This window comes from Carcharodon carcharias, chromosome 17, assembly GCF_017639515.1.
Source record: "Carcharodon carcharias isolate sCarCar2 chromosome 17, sCarCar2.pri, whole genome shotgun sequence".
NCBI classification, from domain to species: domain Eukaryota; kingdom Metazoa; phylum Chordata; class Chondrichthyes; order Lamniformes; family Lamnidae; genus Carcharodon; species Carcharodon carcharias.
The window spans coordinates 32,345,583-32,363,301 of record NC_054483.1 but is presented as its reverse complement, the minus strand read 5'-3'; the positions used below and the strand labels follow the sequence as shown (position 1 = coordinate 32,363,301).

Sequence of the window (17,719 nt, the reverse complement as noted above, 5' to 3'; positions counted from 1 at the left end):
GAACTCCCACATTCACCCTAACCCTGACCCCTCACTGTGATCTCCCACATTCACCCTAACCCTGATACCTCACCGTGAACTCCTACATTCACCCTAACCCTTCACCCTCAACTCACATGGTTACCCTAACCCCTGACCCCTCACTATGAACTCCCACAATGATCCTAACCCTGACCCCTCACTATGAACTCCCACATTCACCCTAACCCTGACCACTCACCGTGAACTCCCACATTCACCCTAACTCTGGCCCCTAATCATGAACTCCCACATTCACCCTAACCCTGACCCCTGACCCCTCCCTGTGAACTCCCTCATTCACCCTAACCCCTGACCCCTCACCATGAACTCCCACATTCACCCTAACACTGACCCCTAACCACTCACCGTGAACTCCCACATTCACACTAACCCTGACCCCTGACCCCTCCCTGTGAACTCCCTCATTCACCCTAACCCCTGACCCCTCAACATGAACTCCCACATTCACCCTAACCCTGACCCCTAACCACTCACCGTGAACTCCCACATTCACCCTAACTCTGGCCCCTAATCATGAACTCCCACATTCACCTTTACCCTGACCCCTAACCACTCACCGTGAACTCGCACATTCACCCTAACCCTGACCCCTAACCCCTGACCATGAATTCCCACATTCACCCTAACCCCTGACCCCTGACCACTCACCATGAACTCCCACATTCATCCTAACCCTGACCCCTAACTGTGAACTCCCACATTCACCCTAACCCCTGAGCCCTGACCCCTCACTTTGAACTCCCATATTCACCCTAACCCTTGACCCCCTCACTGTGAACTCCCACATTCACCCTAATCCTGACCCCTCACCGTGAACTCCCACATTCAATCTAAACCTGACCCCTCACCGTGAACTCCCACATTCACCCTAAACCTGACCACTAACCCTTCACCCTCAACTCAGATGGTTACCCTAACCCCTGACCCCTCACTTTGAACTCCCACATTCATCCTAAACCTGACCCCTGACCCCTCACTGTGAACTCCAACATTCACCCTAACCCTGACCCCTCACTGTGAACTCGCACATTCAACCTAACCCTGACCCCTCACTGTGAACTCGCACATTCAACCTAACCCTGACCCCTCACCGTGAACTCCCACATTCAACCTAACCCTGACCCCTCACCGTGAACTCCCACATTCAACCTAACCCTGACCCCTCACCGTGAACTCCACATTCACCCAAGCACTGACCCCTCACCGTGAACTCCCACGTTCACCCTAACCCTGACCCCTCACCGTGAACTCTCACATTCACCCTAACCCTGACCCCTCACCATGAACTCCCACATTCACCCTAACCCTGACCGCTCACCGTGAACTCCCACATTCACCCTAACTCTGGCCCCCAATCATGAACTCCCACATTCACCCTTACCCTGACCCTTAACCACTCACCGTGAACTCCTACATTCACACTAACCCTGACCCCTGACCCCTCCCTGTGAACTCCCTCATTCACCCTAACCCCTGACCCCTCACCATGAACTCCCACATTCACCCTAAACCCTGACCCCTCACTGTGAACTCCCACATTCACCCTTATCCTGACCCCTCACTGTGAACTCCCACATTTACCCTAACCCTGATACCTCACTGTGAACTCCCACATTCACCCTAATCCTGACCCCTCACTGTGAACTCCCACATTCACCCTAACCCTGATACCTCACTGTGAACTCCCACATTCACCCTAACCCTGATACCTCACCGTGAACTCCCACATTCACCCTAATCCTGACCCCTCACTGTGAACTCCCACATTCACCCTAACCCTGAACCCTAACCCTTCACCCTCAACTCACATGGTTACTTTAAACCCTAACCTCTCAATGTGAACTCCCACATTCACCCTAACCCTGACCCATGACCCCTCAGTGTGAACTCCCACATTCACCCTAACCCTGACCCCTCACCGTGAACTCTCACATTCACCCTAACCCTGACCCTTCACCGTGAACTCGCAGATTTACAATAACCCTGACCCCTGACCCTTCCCCGTGAACTCCCACATTCATCCTGACCCCTGACCCCTTACTGTGAACTCCCTCATTCACCCTAACCCCTGACCCCTCACCATGAACTCCCACATTCACCCTAAACCCTGACCCCTCACTTTGAACTCCCACATTCACCCTAATCCTGACCCCTGACTGTGAACTCCCACATTCACCCTAAGCCTAATACCTCACTGTGAACTCCCACATTCACCCTAATCCTGACCCCTCACTGTGATCTCCCACATTCACCCTAACCCTGATACCTCACCGTGAACTCCTACATTCACCCTAACCCTTCACCCTCAACTCACATGGTTACCCTAACCCCTGACCCCTCACTATGAACTCCCACATTCACTCTAACCCCTGACCCCTCACCGTGAACTCCCACATTCATCCTAACCCCTGACCCCTCACTGTGAACTCCCACATTCACCCTAACCCTGATCCCTTACCCTTCACCCTCAACTCACATGGTTACCCTAAACCCTGACCTCTCAATGTGAACTCCCACATTCACCCTAACGCTGACCCATGACCCCTCAGTGTGAACTCCCACATTCACCCTAACCCTGACACCTAACCCTTCACCCTCAACTCACATGGTTACCCTAACCCCTGACCCCTCACTGTGAACTCCCACATTCATCCTAAAACTGACCCCTGACCACTCACCGTGAACTCCCACATTCACCCTAACTCTGGCCCCTAATCATGAACTCCCACATTCACCCTTACCCTGACCCTTAACCACTCACCGTGAACTCCTACATTCACACTAACCCTGACCCCTGACCCCTCCCTGTGAACTCCCTCATTCACCCTAACCCCTGACCCCTCACCATGAACTCCCACATTCACCCTAAACCCTGACCCCTCACTGTGAACTCCCACATTCACCCTTATCCTGACCCCTCACTGTGAACTCCCACATTTACCCTAACCCTGATACCTCACTGTGAACTCCCACATTCACCCTAATCCTGACACCTCACTGTGAACTCCCACATTCACCCTAACCCTGATACCTCACTGTGAACTCCCACATTCACCCTAATCCTGACCCCTCACTGTGAACTCCCACATTCACCCTAACCCTGACCCCTAACCCTTCACCCTCAACTCACATGGTTACTTTAAACCCTAACCTCTCAATGTGAACTCCCACATTCACCCTAACCCTGACCCATGACCCCTCAGTGTGAACTCCCACATTCACCCTAACCCTGACCCCTCACCGTGAACTCCCACATTCACCCTAACCCTGACCCTTCACCGTGAACTCGCAGATTTACAATAACCCTGACCCCTGACCCTTCCTAGTGAACTCCCACATTCATCCTGACCCCTGACCCCTTACTGTGAACTCCCTCATTCACCCTAACCCCTGACCCCTCACCATGAACTCCCACATTCACCCTAAACCCTGACCCCTCACTTTGAACTCCCACATTCACCCTAATCCTGACCCCTGACTGTGAACTCCCACATTCACCCTAAGCCTGATACCTCACTGTGAACTCCCACATTCACCCTAATCCTGACCCCTCACTGTGATCTCCCATATTCACCCTAACCCTGATACCTCACCGTGAACTCCTACATTCACCCTAACCCTTCATCCTCAACTCACATGGTTACCCTAACCCCTGACCCCTCACTATGAACTCCCACATTCACTCTAACCCCTGACCCCTCACCGTGAACTCCCACATTCATCCTAACCCCTGACCCCTCACTGTGAACTCCCACATTCACCCTAACCCTGCCCCTTACCCTTCACCCTCAACTCACATGGTTACCCTAAACCCTGACCTCTCAATGTGAACTCCCACATTCACCCTAACGCTGACCCATGACCCCTCAGTGTGAACTCCCACATTCACCCTAACCCTGACCCCTAACCGTGAACTCCCACATTCACCCTAACCCTGACCCCTAACCGTGAATTCGCACATTCACCCTAACCCTTAGCCTTCACCGTGAACTCGCAGATTTACAATAACCCTGACCCCTGACCTTTCCCCATGTCCCACATTCATCCTAACCCCTGACCCCTGACTGTGAACTCCCACATTCACCCTAACCCCTGACCACTCACTATGAACTCCCACATTCACCCTAAGCCTGACCCCTCACCGTGAACTTTCACATTCACGCTAACCCTGAACCCTCACCGTGAACTCCCACATTCACCGTGAACTCCCACATTCACCCTAACCCTGACCACCAACCACTCACCATGAACTCCCACATTCACCCTAACCCTGACCCCTCACTGTGAACTCACACATTCACCCTAACCATGAACCCTCACCGTGAACTCCCACATTCAACCTAACCCTGACCCCTCACCGTGAACTCCCACATTCACCCTAACCCTGACCCCTCACCGTGAACTCCACATTCACCCAAGCACTGACCCCTCACCGTGAACTCCCACGTTCACCCTAACCCTGACCCCTCACCGTGAACTCTCACATTCACCCTAACCCTGACCCCTTACCATGAACTCCCACATTCACCCTAACCCTGACACCTAACCTTCACCCTCAACTCACATGGTTACCCTAACCCCTGACCCCTCACTGTGAACTCCCACATTCATCCTAAAACTGACCCCTTCACACCTCACTGTGCACTCCCACATTCACCCTAACCCTGACCACTCACCGTGAACTCCCACATTCACCCTAACTCTGGCCCCTAATCATGAACTCCCACATTCACCCTAACTCTGACCCCTAACCACTCACCGTGAACTCCCACATTCACACTAACCCTGACCCCTGACCCCTCCCTGTGAACTCCCTCATTCACCCTAACCCCTGACCCCTCACCATGAACTCCCACATTCACCCTAAACCCTGACCCCTCACTGTGAACTCCCACATTCACCCTTATCCTGACCCCTCACTGTGAACTCCCACATTCACCCTAACCCTGATACCTCACTGTGAACTCCCACATTCACCCTAATCCTGACCCCTCACTGTGAACTCCCACATTCACCCTAACCCTGATACCTCACTGTGAACTCCCACATTCACCCTAATCCTGACCCCTCACTGTGAACTCCCACATTCACCCTAACCCTGACCCCTAACCCTTCACCCTCAACTCACATGGTTTCGCTAAACCCTGACCTCTCAATGTGAACTCCCACATTCACCCTAACCCTGACCCATGACCCCTCAGTGTGAACTCCCACATTCACCCTAACCCTGACCCCTCACCGTGAACTCCCACATTCACCCTAACCCTGACCCCTCACCGTGAATTCGCACATTCACCCTAACCCTGACCCTTCACCGTGAACTCGCAGATTTACAATAACCCTGACCCCTGACCCTTCCCCGTGAACTCCCACATTCATCCTGATCCCTGACCCCTGACTGTGAACTCCCACTTTCACCCTAACCCCTGACCACTCACTATGAACTCCCACATTCACCCTAACCCTGACCCCTCACCGTGAACTCCCACATTCACCCTAACCCTGACCCCTCACCGTGAACTTTCACATTCACCCAAGCACTGACCCCTCACCGTGAACTCCCACATTCACCCTAACCCTGACCCCTCACCGTGAACTCCCATGTTCACCCTAACCCTGACCGCTCAACATGAGCTCCCACATTCACCTTTACCCTGACCCCTAACCACTCACCGTGAACTCGCACATTCACCCTAACCCTGACCCCTAACCCCTGACCATGAATTCCCACATTCACCCTAACCCCTGACCCCTGACCACTCACCATGAACTCCCACATTCATCCTAACCCTGACCCCTAACTGTGAACTCCCACATTCACCCTAACCCCTGAGCCCTGACCCCTCACTTTGAACTCCCATATTCACCCTAACCCTTGACCCCCTCACTGTGAACTCCCACATTCACCCTAATCCTGACCCCTCACCGTGAACTCCCACATTCAATCTAAACCTGACCCCTCACCGTGAACTCCCACATTCACCCTAAATCTGACCACTAACCCTTCACCCTCAACTCAGATGGTTACCCTAACCCCTGACCGCTCACTATGAACTCCCACATTCATCCTAAACCTGACCCCTGACCCCTCACTGTGAACTCCAACATTCACCCTAACCCTGACCCCTCACTGTGAACTCGCACATTCAACCTAACCCTGACCCCTCACCGTGAACTCCCACATTCACCCTAACCCTGACCACTAACCCTTCACCCTCAACTCAGATGGTTACCATAACCCCTCACCGTGACCTCCCACATTCACCCTGAAACTGACTCCTGACCCCTCATCGTGAACCCCATCATTCACCCTAACCCTGACCCCTCACTGTGAACTCCCACATTCACCCTAACCCTGACCCCTCACTGTGAACTGCCACATTCACCCTAACCCTGACCACTCAACGTGAACTCCCACATTCACCCTAACCCTGACCCCTACCCGTGAACTCCCACATTCACCCTAACCCTGAACCCTCACCGTGAACTCCCACATTCACCCTAACCCTGACCCCTAACCACTCACAATGAACTCACTCGTTCACCCTAACCCTGACCCCTGACCCTTCCCCGTGAACTCCCACATTCACCCTAACCCCTGACCCCTGACCATGAATCCCACATTCACCCTAACCCTGACCCCTCACCGTGAACCCCCACATTCACCCTAACCCTGACCCCTTACCGTGAACTCTCACAGTGACTTTCCTGGTATCGATGCCTGGAGCCTTCTTCACTTTACATTGGAAAGTGTTGGTGTCACTGGTCTGCAAAGCTCTAATTCTCACGGAGGCATTCCCGGCGCTGGGATCTGACTCGCTGAATTCAAACCTCCCCAACAGGGGGTTTGGATAATCAAACACCTGCTCATGGACGTAGGTCAGGATCTGTGGAAGGAAAACATCTTAGAGGCAGACGGAGAGATCGAAGGTGTCTCTCTGCTTCCTGGTCACTGAGACGCAGCTTCACACCTTACCTTGCCCTCAGAGTGTTTGATGTGGACGGTGCAGAAGGAGTTTTATTCTGTATCTAACCCCGTGATGTACCTGTCCTGGGAGTGTTTGATGGGGACGGTGTAGATTCTGGGAGTGTTTGATGGTGACAGTGTAGATTCTGGGAGTGTTTGATGGGGACAGTGTAGATCCTGGGAGTGTTTGGTGGGGACAGTGTAGATCCTGGGAGTGTTTGATGGGTACAGTGTAGATCCTGGGAGTGTTTGATGGGGACGGTGTAGATTCTGGGAGTGTTTGATGGTGACAGTGTAGATTCTGGGAGTGTTTGATGGGGACAGTGTAGATCCTGGGAGTGTTTGGTGGGGACAGTGTAGATCCTGGGAGTGTTTGATGGGTACAGTGTAGATCCTGGGAGTGTTTGATGGGGACAGTGTAGATCCTGGGAGTGTCTGATGCCGTCACTGCTACTCACCATTCTGTCCTGTTTCGTGGTATCAGGGCTGACAATGCTCCATTCAATGTCCAGAGAGCCCGTGTCAGTGGAATCCAGCCTGTATATGCAGCCAATCTGTACCTCATCATTCTCAGCAACATGGACAGTTTGTGGACCTGCTGATGTGATTCTCAAAGCGTTCGAGAGAGCTGTGGAATAAAGCAGGAATATATTACATCGAGAGCACTGACACACACTCTCTCTGACATACCGGGCAGCCCCTTCCCTTATCGGAGGGGGATTAACCCACTCACTTACCTCCTCCCAGTGATACACACACTGGGCAGCCTCTTCCCCTATTGGAGGGGGGGGATTAACCCTCTCACCCATCTCGTCCCAGTTACACACACACTGGGCAGCCCGATCTCCTTACGGAGGGGGAATTACCCTAGGTTTGGTTAAACTCCAGGTTGTTTTGATTTATGACATACCCATTCTCATCCTCCTCGGCTAGTGACTTAATCCAGAGGAATGAAGATAAACTGGCTGAACAGAAACCAGAGCCTGAGATGAGATTGCATCTGGAAGGCTCACCCACAACAGAGTGGGATAGGGACTCAAAAACAGTTTGTCTCCCTTTTACTATCACCCAGTATAAATCTCTGTCCCTTTACCTGTCACTGATCTCACTCTCTGTCCCTTTAACTGTCTCAATGATCTCATTCTCTGTCCCTTTAACTAACCCCCTGATCTCACACTCTGTCCCTTTACCTGCCCCCCCCGATCTAACTCTCAGTTCCTTTAACTGTCCCCCTGGTCTAACTCTCCGTCCATTTAACTGTCCCTTATATCACTCTCTGTCACTTTAACTGTCCCTCTGATCTCACTCTCATTCCCTTTAACTGTCCCCCTGGGATCACCCTCTGTCCCTTTAATTGTGGCCCAGATCTCACGCTCTATCCCTTTAATTGTCCCTGATCTCACTCTCTTCCCCTTAACTGTCCCCCGATCTCACTCTCTCTCTCTTTAACTAGCCTCATGATGTCACTCTCTGTCCCTTTAACTGTCCCTGACCTCACTCTCTGTCCCTTTAACTGTCCCCCTGATCTCACTCTCTGTCCCTATAACTAACCCCATGATCTAACTCTCAGTCCTTTTAACTGTCCCCCGATCTCACTCTCTGTCCCTTTAACTAAAATACTAATCTCACTCACTGTCCCGTTTAATGTACCTGATCTCACTCTCTGTCCCTTTAACTGTTCCCTTGATCTCACTCTCTGTCCATTTAACTGTGCCTGATCTCACTCTCAGTCCCTTTACCTAACCCTCTGATCACACTCTCTGTCCCTTTAACTGTCCCCTTGATCTCATTTCCTGTCCCTTTAACTAAAATACTTACCTCACTCACTGTCCCGTTTAATGTACCTGATCTCACTCTCTGTCCATTTAACTGTGCCGGATCTCACTCTCAGTCCCTTTAACTAACCCTCTGATCACACTCTCTGTCCCTTTAACTGTCCCCTTGATCTCATTTCCTGTCCCTTTAACTAAAATACTTACCTCACTCACTGTCCCGTTTAATGTACCTGATCTCACTCTCTGTCCATTTAACTGTGCCTGATCTCACTCTCTGTCCCTTTAACTGTCCCCCGATCTCACTTTCTGTCCCTTTAACTAACCCACTGATCTCATTCACTGTCCTGTTTAATGTACCTGATCTCACTCTCTGTCATTTTAACTGTACCTGATCTCACTCTCTGTCTCTTTAACCCCCTGATCTCACTCTCTGTCCCTTTAACCCCCTGATCTCACTCTCTGTCCCTTTAACCCCCTGATCTCACTCTGTCATTTTAACTGTACCTGATCTCACTCACTGTCCCTTTAACTGTCCCTGATCTCACTCTCTGTCCCTTTAACCCCCTGATCTCACTCTCTGTCCCTTTAACCCCCTGATCTCACTCTCTGTCCCTTTAACTGCCCCCTTGATCTCACTCTCTGTCCCTTTAGCTGTCCCCCAATCTCACTCTCTGACTTTTTAACTCTCCAACAGATCTCACTCTCTGTCCCTATAACTAACCCCCTGATCCCACTCTCTGTCCATTTAACTGTCCCCGATCTCATTTCCTGTCCCTTAAACTAACCCACTGATCTCACTCACTGTCCCGTTTAATATACCTGATCTCACCCTGTGTCATTTTAACTGTACCTGATCTCACTCTCTGTCCCTTTAACCCCCGACCTCACTCTCTGTCCCTTTAACTGTGCTCATGATCTCACTTTCTGTCCCTTTAATTGCTCCTGATCTCACTCACTGGCCCTTTAGCTGTGCCCTTGATCTCAAACTTTGTCCATTTAACTGTCCCTGATCTTACTCTCTGTCCCTTTATCTGCCAACGATCTCACTCTCTGTCCCTTTAACTAACCCCCTGAACTCACACCCTGTCCCTTTAACGGCCCCCTGATCTAACTCTCAGTTCCTTTAATTTTGCCCCTGGTCTAACTCTCTGTCCCTTTAACTGTGCACCTGATCTCACTCTCTCTCCCTTTAACTGTGCCTTATGTCACTCTCTGTCTCTTTAACTGACCCCGTGATCTCACTCTCTGTCCCTTTTACCTCCCCCTGATCTCACTCTCTGTCCCTTTTACCTCCCCCTGATCTCACTCTCTGTCCCTTTAACCTCCACGTGATCTCACTCTGTCCCTTTATCCTGCCCCGATCTCATTCTCTGTCCCTTTTACCTCCCCCTGATCTCACCCTCTGGCCCTTTAACCTCCCTGTGATCTCACTCTCTGTCCCTTTTACCTCCCCCTGATCTCACCCTCTGTCCCTTTAACCTCCCCCGATCTCACCCTCTGTCCCTTTAAACTCCCCGTGATCTCACTCTCTGTCCTTTTAACCTACCCCGACCTCACTCTCTGTCCCTTTAACCTCCCCGTGATATCACTATCAGCCCCTTTAACCTCCCCATGATATCACTCTCTTTCCCTTTAACCTCCCCGTGATATCAATATCAGCCCCTTTAACCTCCCCGTGATCTCAGTCACTGTCCCTTTAACTTCCCAGTCATCTCAATCTCTGTCCCTTTAACCTCCCCTTGATCTGACTCTCTGTCCCTTTATCTTCCCAGTCATCTCATTCTCTGTCCCTTTAACCTGCCCCAGATCTCACTCACTATGGCTTTAACCACCCTGTGATCACTCTCTCTGTCCTTTTAACCTCCCTGTGATTTCAGTCTCTGTCCCTTTTACCTCCCCGTGACCTCAATCTGTCCCTTGAACCTCCACGTGATCTCACTCTCTACCCTTTAACCTCCCCGTGATCTCACTATTTGCCCCATAGCTACCCTGTGATCTCATTCTCTGTCCCTTTAAGTTCCCCGTGATCTCACTCTCTGTCCTTTTAACCTCCCCCTGATCACACTATCTGTCCCTTTAACCTCCCCGTCATCTCACTCTTTGTCCCTATGAATTCCCTGTGCTCTCACTATCTGTCCATTAAGCTCCCTGTGCTCTCACTCTCTGTCCCTTTAACCTCCACGTGATCTCACTCTCTGCCCTTTAACCTCCCCGTGATCTCACTCTCTGTCCCCCTAAACCTTCTCGTGATCTCACTTTCAGCCCGTTTAACTTCCCCGTGATTTCAGTCTCTGTCCCTTTAACCTGCCCAGCATCTCAGTCTTTGTCCCTTTAACTTCCCTGTGATTTCACACTCTGTCCCGTTAAACTCCCCGTGATCTCACTCACTGTCCCTTTAACCTCCCCATCATCTCACTCCCTGTCCCTTTAATCTACATGTGATCTCACTATCTGACCCTTTAACCTCCCCGTGATCTCACTCTCTGTCCCATTAACCTCCCCGTGATCTAAGTCTCTGTCCCTTTAACCTCACCGTGATCTCACTCGCTGTCCCTGGAACGTCCACGTGATCTCACTCTCTTTCCATTTAACTTCCCCGTGATCTCAGTCTCTGTTTCTTTAACCTCACCGTCATCTCAGTCTTTGTCCCTTTAACTTCACTGTGGTCTCACTCTCTGTCCCTTTTAGCTCCCCGTGATTTCACTTTCTGTCCCATTAATCTCCCCGTGATCTCAGTCTCTGTCGCTTTAACCTCTCCGTGTCTTGAGTCTCTGTCGCTTTAAACTCCCCGTGATCTCACTCTTTGTCCCACTTAACCTCCCCGTGATCTCACTATCAGCCCATTTAACCTCCTCGTCATCTCACTATCAGCCAGTTTAACCTCCCCATGATTTCAGTCTCTGTCCCATTTAACCTGCCCGTCATCTCAGTCTTTGTCCCTTTAACTTCCCTGTGATCTCACTCTCTGTCCCTTTAACCTCCCCGTGATCTCAGAATCTGTCCCTTTAACTCTCCCGGATCTCAAAATCTGTCCCTTTAACCTCCATGTGATCTCGGTCCCAGTCCCTTACGCTCCCCGTGCTCTCACTTTCTGTCCCTTTTACCTCCCCGTGATCTCACTCTGTCCCTTGAACGTCCACATGATCTCACTATCTTTCCATTTAACCTCCACGTGATCACACTCTCTGTCACTGTAACCACCCCTTTATGTCACTCTCTGTCCCTTTAACCTCCCTGTGATCTGAATCTCTGTCACTTTACCATCACCCTGATTTCAAAATTTGTCCCTTTGACCTCCCGCTAATCTCACTCTCTGTCCCTTTAAGCAGCCTGTGATCTCACTCTCTGTCCCTTTAACCTCCCCATGATCTCACTCTCTGTCCCTTTAAGCAGCCTGTGATCTCACTCTCTGTCCCTTTAACCTCCCCTTGATCTGACTCTCTGTCCCTTTAACCTCCCCGTGATCTCAGTCTTTGTCCCTTTAACTTCCCTGTGATCTCACTCTCTGTCTCTTTAACCTCCCCGTGCTCTCACTCTCTGTCCCTTTGACCTCCCTGTGATCTCAGTCTCTGTCCCTTTAACCTCCACGTGATCTCACTCTCTGTCCCTTTTACCTCCCTGTGATCTCAGTCTCTGTCCCTTTAACCTCCACGTGATCTCACTCTCTTTCCATTTAACCTCCCCGTGATCTCAGTCTCTGTTCCTTTAACCTCCCCGACATCTCAGTCTTTGTCCCTTTAACTTCACTGTGGTCTCACTCGAAGTCCCTTTTGGCTCCCCGTGATCTCACTCTCTGTCCCTTCAAACTCCCCGTGATCTCACTCTCTGTCACTAAAACCTCCTCCTGATCTCAAAATCTGTCCCTTTAACCACCCGGTGATCTCAGCCCTGTCCTTTTATCTCCCCGTGATCTCAATCTCTGTCCCATTAACCTCCCCATGATCTCACTCTCGGTCGCTTTGACCTCTCCGTGTCTTGAGCCTCTGTCCCCCTTAACCTCCCCGTGATCTCACTATCAGCCCCTTTAACCTCCTCGTCATCTCACTATCAGCCCGTTTAACCTCCCCGTGATTTCAGTCTCTGTCCCATTTAACCTGGCCATCATCTCAGTCTTTGTCCCTTTGACTTTCCTGTGATCTCACTCTCTGTCCCATTAAACTCCCCGTGATCTCACTCACTGTCCCTTTATCCTCCGCGTGATCTCACTCTCTGTCATTTTAACTCCCCCGATCTCAAAATCTGTCCCTTTAACCTCCACATGATCTCAGTCCCAGTCCCTTACACTCCACGTGCTCTCTCTCTCTGTCCCTTTTACCTCCCCGTGATCTCACTCTGTCCCTTGAACGTCCACATGATCTCACTATCTTTCCATGTAACCTCCCCGTGATCTCACTCACTGTCCCCTTAACCACCCCGTGCTCTCACTCTCTGTCCCTTTAACCTCCCCGTGATCTCAGTCTCTGTCACTTTAACCTCTCCGTGTCTTGAGTCTCTGTCGCTTTAAACTCCCCGTGATCACACTCTCTGTCGCTTTAACCTCCCCTTGATGTCACTCTCTGTCCCTTTAACCTCCCCATGATCTGAGTCTCTGTCACTTTAACCTCACCCTGATTTCAAAATCTGTCCCTTTGACCTCCCCCTAATCTCACTCTCTGTCCCTTTAAGCTCCCCGTGATCTCAATTTCTGTCCCCATAACCTCCTCCTAATCTCACTCTCTGTCCCTTTAACCTACCCGTGATCTCAATCTCTGTCCCTTTAACCTCCCCCGCTCTCACTTTCGGTCCCTTTAACTTCCCCTGCTCTCACTCTCTGTCCCTTTAACCACCCCAGGATCTCACTCTCTGTCCCTTTAACATGCCCGTCATCTCAGTCTTTGTCCCTTTAACCTCCCCGTGATCTCACTCTCTATCCCTTTAACCTCTCCGTGATCTGCCTCTTTGTCAATTTAACCACACCCTGATCTCAAAATCTGTCCCTTTAACATCCCCGTGATCTCAGTCCCAGTGCCTTAAGCTCCCCATGCTCTCACTCTCTATCCCTTTATCCTCCCCATGATCTCAATCTAGGTCCCTTTAATCTCCACGTGATCTCACTCTCTGTCCCTTTAACCTCCCCGTGATCGCACTCTCTGTCTCTTTAACCTCCCCGTGATCTGAATCTCTGTCCCCATAACCTCCCCATGATCTTACTCTCTGTCCCTTTAACCTCCCCGTGATCTCACTCTCGGTCCCATTAACCTCCCCGTGATCTCACTCTCTGTCCCATTAACCTCCCCGTGATCTCACTCTCTGTCCCTTTAACCTCCTCTTGATCTCACTCTCTGTCCCTTTAACCTCCCCGTCGTCTCACTCTCTGTCCCTTTGACCTCCCCTTAATCTCACTCTCTGTCCCTTTAACCTTCCCCTGATCTCACTCTCTATGCCTTTAACCACCCTGTGATCACCCTCTCTGTCCCTTTAATCTCCCCGTGATCGCACGCTCTGTCACTTTAACTTCCCCGTGATCTCTCTCCCTGTCCCTTTAACCTCCCCCAATCTCATTCTCTATCCCTTTAACCTCCCCGTGATCTCACTATCAGCCCCTAGAACTTCCCTGCGATCTCATTCTCTGTCCCTTTAAGTTTCCCGTGATCTCACTCTCTGTCCGTTTATCCTCCCCATGATCTCACTCTTTGTCCCTATAAATTCCCTGTGCTCTCACTATCTGTCCGTTTAACCTCCCCGTGATCTCACTCTCTGTCCTGTTAACCTCCGCCGATCTCACTCTCTATCCCTTTAACATCCCCGTGGTCTCACTGTCTGTCGCTTTAACCTCCCCGTGAACTCATTCCCTGTCCTTTAACCTCCCCGTGATCTCACTCTCTGTCACTCTAACCTCACTCTGATCTCAAAATCTGTCCCTTAAGCTCCCCATGCCCTCACTCTCTGTCCGTCTATCCTCCCCATGATCTCACTCTAGGTCCCTTTAACCTCCACGTGATCTCACTGTCTGTCCCCTTAACCTCCCCCTGCTCTCACTCTCTGTCCCCTTAACCTCCCCATAATCTCACTGTCTTTCCCTTTAACCTACCCGTGATCTCAATCTCTGTCCCTTTAACTTCCCTGTGATCTCACTCTCTGTCCCTTTAACCTCCCCGTGATCTTCATCTCTGTCCCTTTAACCTCCCCGTGATCTCACTATCAGCCCCTTTAACCTCCCCGTGATCTCACTATCAGCCCCTTTAACCTCCCCATGATCTCAGTCTCTGACCCTTTAACCTCACCATCATCTCACTATTTGCCCCTATAACTTCCCTGTGATCTCATTCTCTGTACCTTTAAGTTCCCTGTGATCTCACTCTCTGACCCTTTAACCTCCCCCTGATCTCAATCTCTGTCCCTTTAACATCCCCCTCATCTCACTCTTTGTCCCTATAAATACCCTGTGCTCTCACTATCCGTCCCTTAAGCTCCCCGTGCTCTGACTCTCTGTCCATTTAACCTCCCCGTGATTTCACTGTCTGTCACTTTAACCTCCCCGAGATCTCACTCTCTGTCCTTTTAACCTCCACGGATCTCACTCTCTGTCCCTTTAACCTCCCCGTGATCTCACTGTCTGTCCCCTTAACCTCCCCCTGCTCTCACTCTCTGAGCCCTTAACCTCCCCATAATCTCACTGTCTTTACCTTTAACCTATTTTCCCTGTAACTTCCCTGTCATCTCATTCTCTGTCGCTTTAAGTTCCCCGTGATCTCACTCTCTGACCCTTTAACCTCCCCCGATCTCACTCTCTGTCCCTTTAACCTCCCCGTCATCTCAGTTTTTGTCCCTATAAATTCCCTGTGCTCTCACTATCTGTCCCTTAAGCTCCCCGTACTCTGACTCTCTGTCCCTTTAACCTCACCATGATCTCACTGTCTGTCACTTTAACCTCCCCGTGATCTCACTCTCTGTCCATTTAACCACCCCCGATCTCACTCTCTATCCCTTTAACCTCCCCGTGATCTCAATCTCTGTCCCTTTATCTGCCCCATGATCTCAATCTAGGTCCCTTTAACCTCCCCGTGATCGCACTCTCTGTCCCTTTAACCTCCCCGTGATCTCAATCTCTGTCCCTTTAACCTCCCCGTGATCTCACTCTCGGTCCCTTTAACTTCCCCTGCTCTCACTCTCTGTCCCTTTAACCTCCCCGTGTTCTCATTCTCTGTCCCATTAACCTCCCCGTGATCTCACTCTCTGTCCCTTTTACCTCCCCTTGATCTCACTCTCTGTCCGTTTCACCTCCCTGTGATCTCACTCCCTTTCCCATTAACCTCCCCGTGATCTCAATCTCTGTCCCTTTAACCTCCCAGTCATCTCAATCTCTGTCCCATTAACCTCCCTGTGATCTCACTCTCTGTCCCTTTAACCTCCCAGTCGACTCAATCTCTGTCCCAATGACCTCCCCGTGATCTGCCTCTCTAACCCTTTATCTTCCCAGTCATCTCACTCACTGTCCCTTTAAACTCCCCGTGATCTCACTCTCTGTCCCTTTTACCTGCCCCAGATCTCACTCGCTATGCCCTTACCAACCCTGGGATCACGCTGTCTGTCCATTTAACCACCCCGTGATCTCACTCTCTGTCCCTTTAACCTCCCATTCATCTCAAGCTCTGTCCCAATAACCTCCCCGTGATCTGACTCTCTGTCCCTTTAACCTCCCCATGATCTCAATCTAGGTCCCTTTAACCTCCACGTGATCTCACTCTCTGTCCCTTTAAACTCCCCGTGATCTCACTCTCTGTCCCTTTAACCTGCCCCAGATCCCACTCGCTATGCCCTTAACAACCCTGGGATCACGCTCTCTGTCCATTTAACCTCCCCGTGATCTCAGTCTCTGTCCCTTTTACCTCCCAGTGATCTCACTCTGTCCCTTGAACCTCCACGTGATCTCACTCTCTGTCCCTTTAACCTCCACGTGATCTCACTCTCTGTCCCTTTAAACTCCCCGTGATCTCACTCTCTGTCCCTTTAACCTGCCCCAGATCTCACTCGCTATGCCCTTAACAACTTTGGGATCACGCTCTCTGTCCATTTAACCTCCCCGTGATCTCAGTCTCTGTCCCTTTTACCTCCCAGTGATCTCACTCTGTCCCTTGAACCTCCACGTGATCTCACTCTCTGTCCCTTTAACCTCCCCGTGATCTCACTCTCTGTCCCCCTAAACCTCCCCATGATCTCACTATCAGCCCGTTTAACCTCCCCATGATCTCACTATCAGCCTGCTTAACCTCCCCGTCATCTCAGTCTTTGTCCCTTTAACTTCCCTGTGATCTCAATCTCTGTCAATTTAACCTCCCCGTGATCTCAAAATCTGTCCCTTTAACCTCCACGTGATCTCACTATCAGCCTGTTTAACCTCCCCGTGATCTCACTATCAGCCCGTTTAACCTCCCCGTGATTTCAGTCTCTGTCCCTTTAACATGCCCGTCATCTCAGTCTTTGTCCCTTTAACCTCCCCGTGATCTCACTCTCTATCCCATTAACCTCCCCGTGATCTCCAAATCTGTCCCTTTATCCTCCACGTGATCTCAGTTCCAATCCGTTAAGCTCCCCGTATTCTCACTCACTGTCCCTTTAACCTCCCCTTGATCTCACTCTCTTTCCCATTAACCTCCCCGTGATCTCACTCTCTGTCACTTAAACCTCCTCCTGATCTCAAAATCTGTCCCTTTAACCACCCAGCGATCTCAGTCCCTATCCTTTAAGCTCCCCGTGATCTCACTCTCTGTCCCATTAACCTCCCCGTGATCTCACTCTCTGTCGCTTTAACCTCTCCATGTCTTGAGTGTCGCTTTAATCTCCCCGTGATCTCACTCTCTGTCCGCCTTAACCTCCCCGTGATCTCACTATCAGCACGTTTAACCTCCCCGTGATCTCACTCTCTGTCCTTTTTACCTCCCGTCGTCTCACTTTC

General features: G+C 50.9%; 1 protein-coding gene across 1 annotated transcript in view; it reads right to left on the bottom strand.

The window, feature by feature from the left end:
* Window positions 1–17,719, bottom strand: part of LOC121289626 (coxsackievirus and adenovirus receptor homolog) — an 823,703-nt gene that overhangs the window by 722,296 nt on the left and 83,688 nt on the right. The window contains exons 2-3 of the mRNA XM_041209257.1: window positions 7,468–7,637; window positions 6,728–6,929 (exon numbers count right to left, since the gene is read on the bottom strand). Of these exons, the coding sequence (XP_041065191.1) occupies window positions 6,728–6,929; window positions 7,468–7,637 (372 nt within the window). The remainder of the gene's footprint in view (window positions 1–6,727; window positions 6,930–7,467; window positions 7,638–17,719) is intronic.